We start from the raw sequence: 16,822 nt of genomic DNA on the forward strand, positions 1-16,822 counted from the left end.
TTTCTTAAGACTTTTAATACAATACACAAAGGTAGACTAGGGGAGGTCTTTGAGAACAACAAATTAAGCTTTTGATAATCATCTAATTACTTGCCAACAGTGATTCATTCTGGGCCAGATTTTAATATCATTCATTCCTAAACAAATCCAGAGCGACCCCATTAAGTTAATTCCTCTATAATATTTATGCCTCAGTAATTGTGATTAGATTCATGAATCTATTTACTTGCCTGTGAGTCCAGAACTTTGACAGGTATGAACTGGTATTGCTCCATGAAGCCAGCTTAACTATGCTGATTTAAACCAGGTAACAGTGCTGTCCACTGTATTATCAACTACCAAGTGGTTTTAGGAACTGTCTAGACTTCTGGGCTACACACGTGGGATAGTCTTTACACTGATGAGGTTTCCTTCAGTGGAAGATAAATTAGTTATGAGTCTCTTTCAAGAAACACTATGAGCATCAGACAAATCCTAAAGAAAGCTAAATTAAGCCAGACTCCTGGAGAGAGTTATAACTTAAATAAAAGTCTTTAAGTCATGTCAAATATAATCTTCAATTAATACTCATCTATTCAGGCAGAATAGGAAACAGGAAAAAAAAAAAAAAAAAAAGCTCAAAATGCCCTGCTACACGCTTGGCTTCAGAGATCTGAGCAAGGAAACATGCTTGCAATAGAAGCCAACCAGTGGTACCTGATCTACAATTGATCCCTGCAGTCTCACCTGACATTCTATTGCCCAACTAAGGTTAGGAAAATACAGGCAGCAAAGTTGGAAGAGAGGTCAGTACCTCTTGTCCCACAGTGTCAAATATGCATCTGGTAACATCCTTTTAATTGAGAACCCTGAGAACCAGCCAGGCTCTGCAAACAGCTCTCAAGAGCAAAATGAGGGAATTTGCAACGGAAATTCAGCAATTCCCTTCATGTTGCATAAGCCAGCAGACAAGCCAACTCACACTCCCACCACCGCCTCGCAGAGCAAGAGTGCTGCCCAGATGCACAAGACTCAGAGCTAGTGAGGAGCAGGAGAGCTTGGAGGAATACCATCTTCTACCATGTACTCACAGCTCTGGTGAGATTCACAATCTGTGGGTACAAACATGAACCACTGCTTCTGCTCAAGCATCCACACCAAAATGTAAAATTACGGTGGGCATTAAAACAATACAACCTAGTACCTCTACAAGAAATACACTCATTACAAGAAAGACATTGAGGCCTTGGAGTGTGTCCAGGGAAAGGCAAAGAAGCTGTGAAGATTCTGTAGCACAAGTGGGAGCACAAGCTGAGGGAACAGGGTTGGTTCAGTCTGGAGAAGAGGAGGCTCAGGGCAGACACTGCTCTCTAAGCTGCCTGAAAGGAGGTTGTGGCAAAGTAGGTGTCTGCCTCTTCTCTCAGATTACAGTGAGAGGATGAGAAGTAATGGCCTTAAGTTGAGCCAGGACAAGTTCAGGTTGGATATTAGGAAAAAATTCTTCTCAGAAAGAGTGGTGAGGCACTGGCACAGGCTGCCCAGGGAGGTGATGGAGTCACTGTCCCTGGAAGTGTTCAAGAACCATGGAGATGTGGCACTGAGGAACATGGGTTAGTGGGCACGGTGGGGATCACCTCAGATTTGATGATCTTAAAAAGCCTTTTCCAACCTTACCGATTCTGATATTCTGTATTTTCTCAGTAGAATATCTATCTGGCAGAACTTGAGCAATGTACCTCTCAGGTTTCCTTCTCTGTTTCCCAACACTTTGCTCACATTATATGTGATCCTTTTAGAGGACACTGCTAGGTACTCTGAGCTCCCTGGAATTGGGGTCCACAATGGCCATGCCATCAGGAGGCAGGCGCATCCAGCTGGGAAGAAGGAGAACTAACAGCTGAAGAGCAGATGCAGCCAGCAATGCTGACATGGCACTTCTTCTCCAAATCCAGCTTCATGCAAGGATTAAGCAAAAATTTTAAGTCCAGTATTTGAATTATTTCAGCTTGGATAATTTAGGACAGTATTTTCAAGGCCCTCTAGGGGTGAGATGCCCAACTTTCATTAAAATTAATTAAATACAATTCATTTTAACGGGAATTGAGCATCCAAATCCCCCAGACAGCTTTGAAAATCTAAGCCTCCATTGTTATTAGAAGCCCAACTAAGAAATTAGGCCTATTCATGTTCCCAAACAAGTCAGGAGGAGTTTCATACTGATGTCAATAGGCACATGATTTATTTTTTTTTCTAAAATGTTTTCTTTTTTCTTCCTTTTTTTTTTTCCTTTTTTTTTTTTTTTAAGAAATGCTACTCCAAGTAACTTTCTCATTGCATGTAGTACTTGAGTTTATTTTTATGAAACAAATGTTGAAGCTTCCCACCAGCGTAAAGTGCCATAACTGCCACAAACTCCACATAAGATTCCCAGTCCCACTGGATCCAATATCTGTCGTACAGTGGAGAACCTGGTCCTACAATTTTACTGTTTGGCATGGCATTCTGTTTCTCTAACAAATAAGCTATTCTGAACCTTTAAGTCTCTAAGAGAAGACTAAATCACTGTCAACCTTAAGCAGAAATAAGACAAATTCTGTTTAATGCCAGCAGAGACAGTGCAGGCTTTAGGCTGGTTACTGCACTTGATGCTTCAGCCTGGAGCAAATCAGAAGTGACCCCATTGAAAAATCTTATTCTTTACCTATTGTTTATTTTCATAAAATTGCCTGGGGACAGAGACAATGAATGCCACAGCTAGCGGGCCTCTTTCAGTGACTATCAGGCTCCTGCAGTGGCTGCAGTTCCTCTCTGTTTGCAGGAGTTACTCCTAATTTGCAGCATCCACGCAAGAAAGAAAATCAGCCCCAAAGCCATAGGCAGATTCGAGATTAACCTCCAAAGCCCATCAGAGAGGCAGGTTTCAGTTTTCTCAGCCCCTGGAAAAAGGAGTACTTGGATATAGTTCTTCACAGCTCACACACCACCTCTGGTTCTGTTACTGCCAATTGTCTCACTCAGTACCCACTAACCCAAGCAGTTACACTGCCACACCTCACCTAACTTCAAGACACTTGTAAGCGTAAGTAACTGAGGTATCTTCCATAGAAAGTTACCTTTTCTCTTGTATTAACATGAATAAATGCAAAATAATAACATTTTATCTTGCTTTCTTTTGGATGTCATTGGTGTCTTAGTAAGTGGTGCATTGTATCATGTTTCTGGACCTTAAAGTTTATAACCCTTACTTTCTACATCATTACATCTTGTTCAGATTAATATATTTTGAACAACTTCCTCCATTGTTTTACTCTTTCCATATTAGTAAAAAACATCTTCGGCATCCAGAACGGCTTACATCATGTTAACAATGCATCAGATTGGATTAATGCATTGTAATGTCATTACTGATTCAGTTCCACATGGTCATTTTTCACGTTCTGTTGAAGACAAAAACAAACAAACAAAAATACAATTCATTCCACACTGTCATCCCTTTGTCCTGACCAGAACAACTCGATCGTGTTGAAGAAGGCATGAACCATATCAACCAAGACATGAAGGAGGCCGAGAAAAATTTAAAAGATTTAGGGAAATGCTGTGGCCTTTTCATATGTCCTTGTAACAAGTAGGTACTGGGTACCGGCTCTGCTATGTGGTGTCCAGTTTTTTTTGTCACAGTGAATGTCTGAAGTTTTTGTCTTTTTTTTCTTTGTCCTTTTCCATCTGCTTCATTCTGTGGGGATAAAATACTTGTGTTTAATCAGAACAACTGGAACGCATCGAAGAGGGAATGGACCAAATCAATAAGGACATGAAAGAAGCAGAAAAGAATTTGACGGACCTAGGAAAATTCTGTGGTCTTTGTGTCTGTCCATGTAACAAGTAGGTGCTGCCTGCCTCATCTCTTTGAGCACTTAAGGCTGATCCCAAAGGCCTTGTGAAGCTCATCCTTGCTAGGCACATGGACAGGATGAGCATGTGGCATGCAGAAGGAACGATTCTGGTTCAAACGCATTCATCTCATAGCATAGACAAGTGACTGGAAATTACTGTAGATGCATTAAAATCAGGCATACTGCAGTGAAAGCTTCACTGTTGACACCTTCTAATGGTATAAGTTTCAACATTTTACACAAAGTGTACTGAGTGGTTCCATTTTCCAGAGATCAAAACCACTGGAGCTACTTTATTCCTGGAGGTCCTAAATTTCAAAACATTTTTGCAAACAAGTTTAATAAGGAACAACAAAAAACCCTATAGTTTGAAAATGCAGAAGAGGCAATAATAAACACTAGTCAAAATTACAGATGAAAACCATACTTCTCATTGTTCAACAGAAATTGTTCTTGACAAAACTGAAGAAGACATGACATTTCACAATTGGAACTCAATGTGAAATGGTTTTATCCTGTCATAAACAACCAGATTTGAGAAAATCCAAGCAAAAAAAATTATCTCATTTGGGTAGCATGTACACTAAGGAGAAATGTTGAAATGTATCAAATGTGCTTGCATGCCATCACTTTTGAACGAAACTGTCCTCCAGTAATGCAAAGCTTGTTTTAAGTGCCAGATGAAAATGTGAAGTACTGTTATGTGGTGTAGGAAGTGGGGGACAAAGTGGGCAGACCAGAAGTCCTCAAGGAACAGCAAACCCAGCATGCAGTGAGTCAGCAATCAGATAGGTTACAGTGAAAGCATTTATAAGTGACTGGCCAGAGACTGTACAGAAAACAAGGCAGAGAGGAGTGGTTCTGCAGTACTGTATTCTCTTCCTGCATGGCACAGATGCTTTCTTCATAGTCAGTCCTACAAAGATTATCCAGACCAAATGAAAGTGAGCTGCCATGGAATTCAGTGGAAATTTGGCCCAGAACAGAAAGATTATGACTGGATTTCTGTCTTCTCAATCCTGATTTATTTTGAAGAGAATTCCCTTGGGACACAATGCAGTTACCGCCTCAGATTTCAAAATCGGTTTTGCTCCTGTGCACACAGCTACAAATACTTTGTGGAGGTAAACAGTCTGCACAGAATATGTATGCTATTGCCTTGATATACAGAGTGGGAGAGAGGCAACAAGAAATGGAAAGAAGGACACACACACACATAGACCTTTTGAGTGGGCCCTCCTGCAATCAGTTCTAGCTGTGATGTTGGCTGCATCCCTAATAGCCTTCTGAATTAAAACAGGCAGTCGAACAAGTGCAGGAGAGCTGCAGGTACAGAAGTATGCAGCAGTACCTGAGATACTCCCACACTTATAAGCTGTTGCAAGCTAAAGAAGAGCAAGCCAAGACAGCATCTTGCTCCTCCTGGAGCGTATGCCAACAACAAAAGTTTTTCCCTGAAGAACAAAAAATCATCATGTATTTTGCAGGAATCTTCGTTTTTTCAGAGCAGATTTAATTGTTCTATTCTGTAGGAAAGGCTGCTCTGAACTGACAGCCAGACCTGTGGCATGGATAGGGTTAGTAGCTGACACATGGCACCACGATGATTGCAGTATCACGAAATCAATAGGTGCAACAACAGGAAAATACTGTACGCATACAATGTTCATTTTTCAAGGTGTGTCATCCTGGCTATAAGGCAGTATTTTGCCTTTGCAGACTGCAGTCCTATTTCATAATCTAGCACTGCTAATCAGTGAACATGTTTAGAAACAAAATAAGGATGAACAATGCTTTTGTAGCCTGTTCCTTTAATCACCGTGCCAGGAACCAACTGGTACAAATAAGGTGATATTCTGAAAAGTGCAGTGTAGGAGGGAGAGAAATCCAGACAGTTCTGAGCATTAGTATCACCATGATCTCTTAGTGCTTTTCTGGTTAGTGGTAAATTAAATGTACATATTTCATAAAGATTAACTGTTTCACATGCAATTGTACTCTGCTGTGAATATAACTCAGTGAGTCGTATCAAAATGTAAAGCTTGACCCTCCATTCTTAGAAGACCCACAATACCCATGTCATGAAACTTAGGCTAGCCTGCAGTCAAAAGGACAAATGCTACTGACATCAAGCAGGCCCAGGCTCCACCTGTATTAATTGCAACTCCACAAGAAAATAGAGGTTGGGTTCTGGGTACATCAAATCATTCACTTCTAACGTAGACTCTGAGTTGTGTGGGTCTAAAGAGCAGACAAATATCTGTAAACATCAGAGAGCTACTTTCTCTTATTTCTAGAAATAAGAAATTTCTAGACTAACTAACTAACTAATTGTTAGTTCCAGAGATCTAAGAAGAAATAAGTCAAGCATCCTCTTTCTAACTCTTCACAAATTTAATAGAAACTAAGCAATGGAACAACAGATGGGTATTTGGGAAATACCCTCTCTGCATCTGTATTTTAATTCTATATGGAAGGATGCAACACATCTTCAGACTTAACAGATACTGAGCTCCTTCAGGGGGCAAGGAAAGAACATAAAACCAGAGATAAGTTTGTTGTGTCCTTTCCTAAAGTCCCCAGAAGCATGCTGTTTCTCTCCCCCATTCCAAGCCACAGAGCTGTTTATATGACTGACTGTTGCTGACTGAAGAAAAGGGAAACCATGGGGATTTGCAGTTCCCAAGAAGTCTGTTGAAAACTGCTCCATTTCTAGAATAAAATCAAGAATTTGCAGATACAGACCCTCAACACTCATGCTGTCTTGTTTAAGTGTTCAATCTTGTCTGACAGCTCCAATGCAGCAACCCTAAATATGCTACACACGCTAATCTGCCACTGAAGGTATGCCTGGATTTTAATTTTCTGTCCACGGCAGCTCAGTCAAAAATGGCTCTTTGAAAGTGAATAAAAAATACAGTGACATGCTAGGCTGCTATAAAGTCCTGTAGTTTAAAAATCCTGAAGGAAGTAATGATCCATTTTTGCCTGTGTCTTGCTTATTGTGAAGGCTGTTACTGCTGATGCATTAAGAGTATGACAAACTATTGGAGCAACTGTGCTTAGTGAGAATGCTTTACTTCTTATTCATGCCTGTAGCTGGTGCATGAAGAAAATGTAGAAAAACTTCCCTTTCTGATGCTAGATTGCTTGTATCTACTCTATTCTTCTGCACTCATTTCACTTCTGCCTATTTTACTTTTTGTCTCTGTGGACAAAGGTTTGTACATCAACTGTAGATGTATGATTACTATTTTCATGTACCGATATATTATTTGAAAATCTAACAAACCCTATGAATTTTATGATAAAATAATCTCCAAACCACCTCGGAAAAGGTTAGGGGCTTTAACTGCCTCTTATGCCACATATATGTTAACAACAGCAAAAGCCCAATGTTCTGCATTGTAAAATGTTGAAGTCTAGCCAAATCCTTTTTACTCTAAGAGGGTGTGTTGCTGTGATGTGATGTACACACTATACTTGGCAGTTATGTTTTTATGTCTGTCTGCCAATACGTTCACTGTGTTTGATGTCACAACGTATGTGTCGCTGAAATGAAACAATGTTTTCTACTTCTCTGTATTTCTTCTCTCTTCTTTTTCTTCTTTTTTTTTCTTTTTCCTTTCTGGAAACTCAGTCAACATCCAAAAACTTGTGTGAAGTGTTGTGGACTTAAAAGTTGCAATTCACCCTATTGGATACAAAACCTCTGACCATCACGGTTGTTGTGGCAGTAAAGTTTAAAAAAAAAAACACCCAAAACTAAACAAAAACCCATCCTTTTACTCAGGGTTATGATATATCGGTATACAATCAATGACCCTCTGAAAACTCATTTGCTTGATTCAGCTTCTAGCTTGGAGAAGTAAAATTTTGCATTTGTCCTTGTCCACTGGATGCTTTGTTACTCATCAACTTTTTTGCATAGGCTTAAATCAAGTGATGCTTACAAAAAAGCCTGGGGCAATAATCAGGATGGCGTTGTAGCCAGCCAGCCTGCACGTGTTGTAGATGAACGGGAGCAGATGGCCATCAGTGGTGGCTTTATCCGCAGGTGAGCCTTTTTATCCACTGTTTTCTCTCTATTTTCCTTGTCACTGATATATTTAGATTTCTTCCATATGGTCATGAGTTCTGTGACACTTGTTAACTCCTTCAGTGACACTGGGTAATGTGATGGTGCCAGTGTTTTCCACCATTTTACCATGCACCAAAGCATTCAGCAGTGCTTCCTTTCTCTTCTGCCAAAGCAAAGCCAAGCACAAAACTTGAAGTACAATTTCTACCAGAGGTAAATAGTTTTTGAGAAAACCACTTCCCTACTCCTGATCATCCAGAGAACCTCACTGAACAGGGAATGACGGCCCACTCCTCAGCTGCCCCAAAGCCAAAACCATTTACCCTTCAGTGCCAATCCCTGACACTCAGGTGAAAGCTACTTTGAAACACAGCTGTACTAACAGCAACTAAACTGCAAACTTTCTCCAGTACACGGGGATTCAACAACTACATGCTGATTACAGTGCTTATAGAGCATGTATTTAGATGACAATGTTACCAGCTGAAAAGATAAAGCCATACCGGTAGGCAAACCTTTGATCTCTGAAGATTAAGGATGCTGGATTAATAAGTAATTATCTTTCCAAAAACTATTATCCACTTTTTTTTTTTTTTTTTTTTTTTTTGCTGCTGTGATAAAAGGAAATCAGTGCGATAGAAACAATGCTGTCATGCAATCTGCAGTGTGGGATGGAGTTGCCATTTAAGTTTGCTGGGCCTTCACTTTTTTTTATTCTTTCTGGATGGCAGCCCCATTAAAGCAAAGGCTGGGGCATGCTAACAGAATAGCAGTCAAGAAAGTTATGCCACGGCATAATTCTTCCATGAATAGCTTGTAGTGCCCTTTTAGCACCTCTGTGAAGACAAATTACACAAGAGACTCAGAACAGTCATTTTATGAGTAGGAAACGTTTCCAAGTGCCAGTCTTCATGTGCCTCTTCAGTCCTGGGAGCACTGAACTTGGTCCTCAATCAAGTGCAAGTGTTTCCTTTTAAAAAATAAGCAACTGTAAAAGATGGGGCTAAGAGGACAGACAAAAGGCAAATAAACTGGGAAAATATGATTTTATCTATTGAAAACACGTTTAATTAAATACAAGGTTGAGTCAGGATTTTCTTGTCCAATATTTTGGCAAGCCCCAAGTCTGTGAAGAATGAATGGTATCCTGTGTGGTTGAACACAAGCAGCTGCTTTAGTTCCACTGCCCTCTGGCATTTCCCACATTGTAATCACACACAGATCCAAATGAAACGTCCTTTCATTCTTCCACATCTTTTGAGAAAGCCCATTGCTAGCAGGGAGATGTAATAAGTGGTGCAGACAAGCTCAGACAGCAACACTTTTAGGAGCAGAAGGAATGAACAAAATGAGAGTGACAAACTCAGACAATTAATCCCAGCATCCAAAAAATAAGCATGTGAAGGTTTTCAGGACAGCTACTTAATAACCCCCTTTTTTCAAAGCTGAGCACTGTAGCATGCTCCACAGCTGACAGGCAAGGGACGATGCAGGAGAGGTTTTGGGTGAATCAGTTTCAGGGGAATTTCTTCTCTCCTTGCTTCAAATAATTGGTTGGTTTTATTACTTCAAGGGTAACAAATGATGCCCGGGAAAATGAAATGGATGAGAACCTTGAGCAGGTCAGCGGCATCATTGGCAACTTACGTCACATGGCCCTGGACATGGGCAATGAGATCGACACACAGAATCGCCAGATTGACAGGATCATGGAGAAGGTAAGAACTGACATTTCTAAGAGAACCCCAAGAAGGGCAGTGTTTTCCCTTCTGCAAGCATAGGCTGTGCATAAGAAGAGCAGATGTGTCTGCCAGCTGGTTCTCAGCTCTTTAAAAGGGTGTGCTGTAGTTTCAATTCTGCTCAGAGGAGGACAGATGACAGAAACAACTGCTAGTGCTCCTCTCTCCTCCTTCCAAATCTTTGGACCACCACAGAGCTTGCTGCTGTGGATCTTTAGTAACTTTCAGTGCTGGTTGGGTTGAAGCAGCACTTTCGATTTGCAAGACAACAGCTAGCGAGGAGACCCCTTAGCACAAATAAAGACTACTTCTGCAAGGGTGTTGGGAAAGGACAAATATCCCGAGTTGTGCAGAACCGTGGAATTTGGACCCTGGCACTTCCTGGCACATTTTAAGCCTTCCCGGACTCTCCTTCCCTCAGAAACTGCGCAAGTGATTTAGAATGGGATTGCTTCTTTAGAGGACCAGTCACAAAAAAGGAATGGGGATGCATTAAGCAAGGCTTTGCTGCATGGAAACAGTCCAGCTAGACTTGTCATACTGCCTGATTATAATCACATTGCAACATATCCACCAGCTCTCTTGGTGTGTGTACATAGAACTGGACCATACATGAGCCTGGTAAAGTCCAGAAGCTCAGTATTTCTACTGTGATATCACGAGCTAAAAAGGTAGAAAGCACTGTTCCAGTGCCAGACCTGCATTGCAGATTTCTGAAGCATAAAGCAGCACCCTCCAAACCCCGCTGGGATCGCACTGCCATACTCACATCTCAAGATCTGCAAGCCATCTGCATTCACACTGGCAGCGCTCCAGGCACAGGCTAAAGTGACATAAGAGGCTAGATCTTCATCTGGTGTAAAATCAATACAACACTTGACTTCAGCTGAGATTTACACAGCCTGAGGATCTAACCCTAGGACTTACATGTGCTGCTTAGAGTTAATGCTGACCATAAGTGGTAGAGCTTGTACTCTTGAGCCTTCTGGCACGTGCAAACCTTCTCAGATGAGCAGGATGTCCATGCCTGTTTTTTGTATCAATTAATTATACCAGAGCCTAGTATGCACACATATACACATGCACACACAAAAGGAAAAAAAAAAAAGAAAAGAAAAGAAAAGAAAAGAAAAGAAAAGAAAAGAAAAGAAAAGAAAAGAAAAGAAAAGAAAAGAAAAGAAAAGAAAAGAAAAGAAAAGAAAAGAAAAGAAAAGAAAAGAAAAGAAAAGAAAAGAAAAGAAAAGAAAAGAAAAGAAAAGAAAAGAAAAGAAAAGAAAAGAAAAGAAAAAAGAAAAGAAAAGAAAAAAAAGAAATAGCAGTCAGGGATTCAATCAACTCACTTTCCTTATTCGGGTTTGATTCCAAGAAGGATTGGGTAAAGAATATGTTGCCTTACAGGCAGGAAGCTAGTCTCTGACATAGTCATACAACACAGAAGAGTGCATGGTTTTGTGTCAATCAAAAGTGTGCTTCATAAAGCTGCATCTATTAGTCTGCATATATTGGAAAATGCACAGTGTCACCATGATGCCATTCTGCAACAATTCCTATTTTAGGGAAAAATGAAATGGGTGGTTGGAGGTGAGAGATTTACCATTGCTGTTCATATGAAAAGCAGCAGAAAACAGCAAATTAATCTACACTGCAACAAGGGACTGGAAAATTATCCATCCCATGCCATAACTAGTTTAAATAACAGTCTATGATACACATCATTTTTTCAGAGGAAGACACACACACATTTGTAGCTGTCCTCCTCATGTCACAGCATAGTAGCAGGAGACATTCCCTGCGGATAGAAATCAGATGCATGCTATCCACGTCTGCAGGATACGATCATAAAACGCAGCAATTCTAACAAGGATTCTTTATCAGCTCATGCTTGTAAACAGCTGGAATTTGAAAATACTGACCAGGCCTCTTGTGAACATGAAAAACGTGGGCCATATCTCTAGGCAGTGCATGCTGAGAGCAGCAGCTTACTGAGGGACTGGCCTTCCACATCTGAGTGGTTTTCCTACAGGGTTAGGTGTGCAGTGTTTCATACAGCAAACGGAAAAAATGTTGGTAGCTAGTGCAATTCATTAAATCCAGCCTCATAGGCACGTCCTGCTGGTCAGGGCCCTTGGCTAAGAAGAGTGACACATTTCTGAAAGATGCACTTGCAGTTGTACACAAAGGAATCATCAGGAAAGCAGCATAAAAATAGGAGTCTTCAGTCTTAGTGAAAATCTGCTGAATTTCTTTGAGTAAGAATGTGTGGCCCAAACAGTAATGAGATACTAGAAAAGGAAACGTAAAATATTAGGATAACCCTCTATTAAAGATAGAAATCACTGAAACTGGATAATACCAAATACCAACACCAAAAAATGTACACACTTCCATTCTGCAATGAGACATGGCAATAGGCATCACCCCTGGCTGGTGGCAGGCAATGCAGGGTGGCTGGAGTGGTTTTCTTTTTCTGACCAACTTGAGCACTGTGCTTTCAGTCAACTATCATCATTAGAAAGATCCTTCATTGGCATAAGTTGCAAAAGCTTGGGTACCTCACCAAGGTAACCCAAATGCTTCTAAAGCACTTATGTTAAACTGGATGTGTGCATCCAAACCAGAGCAATTTCATAATGCAGAGACGTAATCTAATCTATTCATGGTAATCAGATGAGGCAACAAATAAAAGGTTTTATTCTTCCTTTACATCAGAGAAACAGGGACAAAAACTAAAATGATGATGTGATAAGTAGGTCAAAAGGGTCAAAAACCATCACCAGAAGACAGCCTGTTCCAAAAAAGAGCCATTAATGGAGAGCTGGGACCAAAGTAGAAAGGCTAAAACATTTTGTCTTCACTCAGCTGGGAAGGTCTGGGCAAGGACTCCCACTGACTTGGATGAAGCATCATTTACCAAATTTAGGCTTCAGTATTCCCATTTAAAAACATTATGTTTCATCAACACTTAACATTCAATCAATATTAATGTATTTCATGATAAAGTTAAATGCTTTCAAGACATTAATTTATCTTTCAGGTAATCTTTTGGCAAAAGCTATACTGCAATAGACAAGGTCAAATTCATGGATAAAAAACAGAACTGTGGCTCATACTGAGTAGTTATGGTGATTTACTCTTGCTGAGGATCTGGCACACGCTGCTGTACTAAAAATACATGCTTACATGTGCCAGAACAATTAGGGTGAAAAGCCCAAGATGCTTAAGAGTGATTTATTGCAGATCACTATAACCATTTTCAAAGGTATTGAAATGAATGTGGGAAAGATACTTCAGCCTTTGCAAATTGAAGATTTAAAATAAATCTGCACTATTTGGGTACACCCCAGAGAGCTGGGAATAATCATCAAGGCAAAAAAAAAACAAAAATAAAAAATGAAAACATCAAACTGCAGAAAAGAGTTTGCTATTTGATGTCACGCTTTTAAAGCAGTAACACAACTCTCACCTTTCTCACAGGTCTCATTTCAAACACTGAAAGCATTTTCTATCTCATCCTCTACCAGCAACATGGACTTGAAAGGAGCTTTGCCAGTTTTTGTCAGCTACAATAATGTCTTTGACTTCAAAACTAACTTCTACAGAGCAACAGAAAGCCATGGTTAAAGTCTCTGCCCTCTCAAACAGAACTCCAAAATCTGTTGTTCTATTAACAGCATTTTTCTTGCATGGCAAGTATTACAGCATAGAAGACAGTGAAGTTAACAGTTCAGCCCACACTGGACTAAATTCCAGTTTGATTTTTTGAAATAATGGTAGAATCCCAAATCATGATGGAATCCCTTCCTTCTTAATTCCCATCTATGCAGCTGCCTGATCAAAGAGGTTATCCTGTCTTGCAGCTACACTGAACTCCTTGTTGAGAGAGAGGAGTAACGGCATCACTCCTGCTTCTCCCTTCCTTGCCACACACACAGTCAAAAGGTCCAGACAGAGTCCAGGTTCACTGAATCCAAGCATTACAGAGCACTGGAAGATTTTCACTAATGAAATCCACATGTGCATCACAATTTTTATCCTGTCATCCACCACTGTTGATGGTGCAAGCCATTAGCACCAGCCACAGATCTGGCATGGCTTTTAAGGGAGTGTAAGAGAAATTGAATACAAACACAAAAGCTCACAAAAACTCAAAGGCTACTCAGTGTCACAAAATCAGGCTAATGTGTAACTTCCATTTGTTTTGTTTTTCCTAACAGCCAAAACTAAAGGAGTGCCCACAAAGCACTGTGCACCTTCTCTCTCTGCCACATAATCATCTGTCCCCTTTCTTTGTGTTTCCCTAGGCTGATTCCAATAAAACCAGGATTGATGAAGCCAACCAGCGTGCAACAAAGATGCTCGGCAGTGGTTAAATGCAGCAAAGTGCATTTCCTTTTAATGCTGTCCCAGAGGGCAGTACCTTCATGCTTTTATCATGGTATTTACCTACTAGGTTTGCACACATGCACATATCAGCCCCATTGTAAATGTTGTCCTGTGTAGTTTGTCAGCTTTCCAAAAATGATACTTGTAATTAATTTTTTTCTAGATATCTTTCTTTCCAAAGGTTGTACATAGTGCTGATTTGATGGCTATAGCTCACTATGACGTTTTTTGGGATTTTTCCTTTCCTTGTTTCTGTTTGAATTCCTTTTCCTTTTTCCTCTCCTTTTTTAAAATGATGTTTGCTGAATGACAACCATGTTGGAATGCTAAACGTGCTGTTAACCTTTAAATATACAGTATTGTTCTTGTAAAACTGTGACATTCCACAGAGCTACTGCCATGCTCCTGTCTTTGGGTATCATGATGTTTAAGCACTTAAACCTGCTGTCTTCAGTTCTTCATTGCCATTATCTGTTGTTATGATTTCATGATTAGACAATGTGGAATTATCTAACTATAACAAGCATTGCACTACAAAGTGATGTGATTTATGCATTTATGCATGAGGAATAAATAGACTTTTAGACTCCTACTTAAACAAGACTTTTTCCCATGGCAGTAGCATACCAACAATGACAACAAAAGCATGCTCAGTATTCGGACTCTTTTGGGACTATGTTATACCAGCAAGTTTGCAGTCGTGCCACTTTTTCTTGTTGATATATATATATATACATAGAGTTATTAATCATGATCATTTTTTTTTAATTATGAAAAAAGAGGGATTTGGCACTCACCATTTAGCCATTGCCAGCAAAACGTGCTTGGCTGAAAACATGTCAAAGACAAAAAGAATAAGTGTAATATATTGGGTTTGTCTGCTGCTTTTGAAGACTATCTTTTGAAGGAAACGACTACCATATGAAATGGTGCAAAGAAATGTAATTTTTATAAGGCTCTCTCTTACTAGTCGCTATCCCCATGTGGTTTGTTATCAGTACAGTTCTCTGTTGCTTACCTAGAGCTATGCACACCAAATCGCTGAGATGTTTAGTAGCTGACTTAATTAAAAATAATAAAAAAACCTAAATGAATGAACTCTAGATAAACTGTGAGATAAATATCATTTACAGCATGTAATATGAAATTCCTTATGTCTCCTGTCAGTTTGTGAAGTGATTGACATTTTGTAGCTAGTTTAAAAATTATTAAAAATGATAGATCTCAGAATCCATGCTTGCTTTATCTATTTGTTGTTCTATGTGTCAGCGAGACCCAGTTATTTGTCACTAACTGGGAAAAGGAGAAGGGCAAAGAAGTCCAAAGACTCTTTACTAATTGGTTCTGTATGAGAACTAGAAACAAAAGATTTCTGTTTGCAATATTGTATAACAGAAGTATCTGCTCTAAAAATAGCATTTTACACTAAGTACAAAGTGAATATTATTTTAAATAACTTGGCTTGGATTGTCAAACATTGATCAAAATATATTTTCTTGTTCAAGGGAAAGGAAAATGAAATAAATGATATGCTGCAAAAGGATACAGTTCCTTAGTCAATACAATTCATTCCTATGGTGGATCTGGACACATGATACATACCTCTTTTCAAGGAACACTTTCAACTACAGAGTTTGTGTAGTTTCCTAAGAAGATGTATTTTTAAAGGACTAACAACAGTTAACATTTACTGCCAGTGAAAAGCGTTACCATATTTTCCCAAGGATTTTTTTTCCCTATATAGACAAATTATGATTAACTCTACATGAGCGACAGATCACGCATGCATCTCACATGGCCCTAAGTCAAAATACACAGAGAGCACAAATGTTAGCATAATTAAAATCACATGCTAATGTATACACAAGCAGTATTTTCTTAAGCAGTTTCTTATTTATAGTATCTACTAAAAATTAATTTAGGTAAATATTTCTCCTCCACTACTTTAAGCCAAAGAGTAAACTTCAAGCAATTACTGTTAATCTGCTGGCCATTTCCAATCCTGTTCATTCAAGGATTCTAGTACTTGTGACAGCAGTGCCATTCTGCAACGTCAAGGCTACTGAAAGGAGGGCAGTAAACATACTGGAGAATGTGACAGTATGAGAATCTACAAATAACAAATATATTTGTTATTTTATTGTTATTATTATTAAAATTATTGTTATTTTATTATTATTATTATATTTGGTATTTGGAAAGGGTAAGGGAAATATAAGAGGGTAACGGTGATACTAATGGAGACCTCATTTTCATCTGTGAGACAATAAAACATCCATCTGAAGAAATTAGACTTCTGAAGGCCATTACAGCTGTCCAAAAATACACAGTGTTGTTGTGGAGGAAATCACTACGGCTTGATGTCCGTTTTTGTACTGAACAAAGGTGAAGAGAAAACCAAATGAAGCTTTTTGCCAAACAGAAAATTTAAACCTAGAAACACTGAAATGTTTCACTGTATTTGTTGTTGTATCCTCCCACCCCCTGTAGGCAGGGTCCCTGAGGAGACAGCTGAAAATGGCTTCAGTAAGTAAGTGTAATACATTGCATTTCTCTGATGTTTTTGAAAACTGACTTTTGCAGGATTCATTATTCTTGAAATAATTCAAAGAAAGCTTCGATCCCATGCAGTTTGCTCCTAGAACAATCCACTTCTGTTCATTAAGTTTTTCACTCAAATCCCTGACGCAGCAGCTGACTCATAGTTTTAAAGGCAATGTTGTCTCAAATGTGACATTTCCCCTTTT

General features: G+C 39.4%; 1 protein-coding gene across 2 annotated transcripts in view; it reads left to right on the plus strand.

Annotated features, from left to right (window-relative positions):
• SNAP25 (synaptosome associated protein 25) overlaps positions 1–15,305 on the plus strand; it is a 64,951-nt gene extending 49,646 nt beyond the window's left edge. Inside the window, exons 5-8 of one of the 2 annotated variants that reach the window (XM_052684354.1) lie at positions 3,487–3,604; positions 7,804–7,929; positions 9,527–9,671; positions 13,994–15,305. In XM_052684354.1, coding sequence (XP_052540314.1) covers positions 3,487–3,604; positions 7,804–7,929; positions 9,527–9,671; positions 13,994–14,062 — 458 coding nt within the window. In that variant the 3' untranslated portion in view covers positions 14,063–15,305. Of the gene's footprint in view, positions 1–3,486; positions 3,605–3,743; positions 3,862–7,803; positions 7,930–9,526; positions 9,672–13,993 lie in introns of both variants that reach the window. The other variant, XM_052684352.1, reaches the window with a different exon arrangement.
• Positions 15,306–16,822: the final 1,517 nt, after the last annotated feature.

This window comes from Tympanuchus pallidicinctus, unplaced genomic scaffold (genome assembly GCF_026119805.1).
Source record: "Tympanuchus pallidicinctus isolate F22 unplaced genomic scaffold, pur_lepc_1.0 scaffold1, whole genome shotgun sequence".
In the NCBI taxonomy this organism is placed as follows: domain Eukaryota; kingdom Metazoa; phylum Chordata; class Aves; order Galliformes; family Phasianidae; genus Tympanuchus; species Tympanuchus pallidicinctus.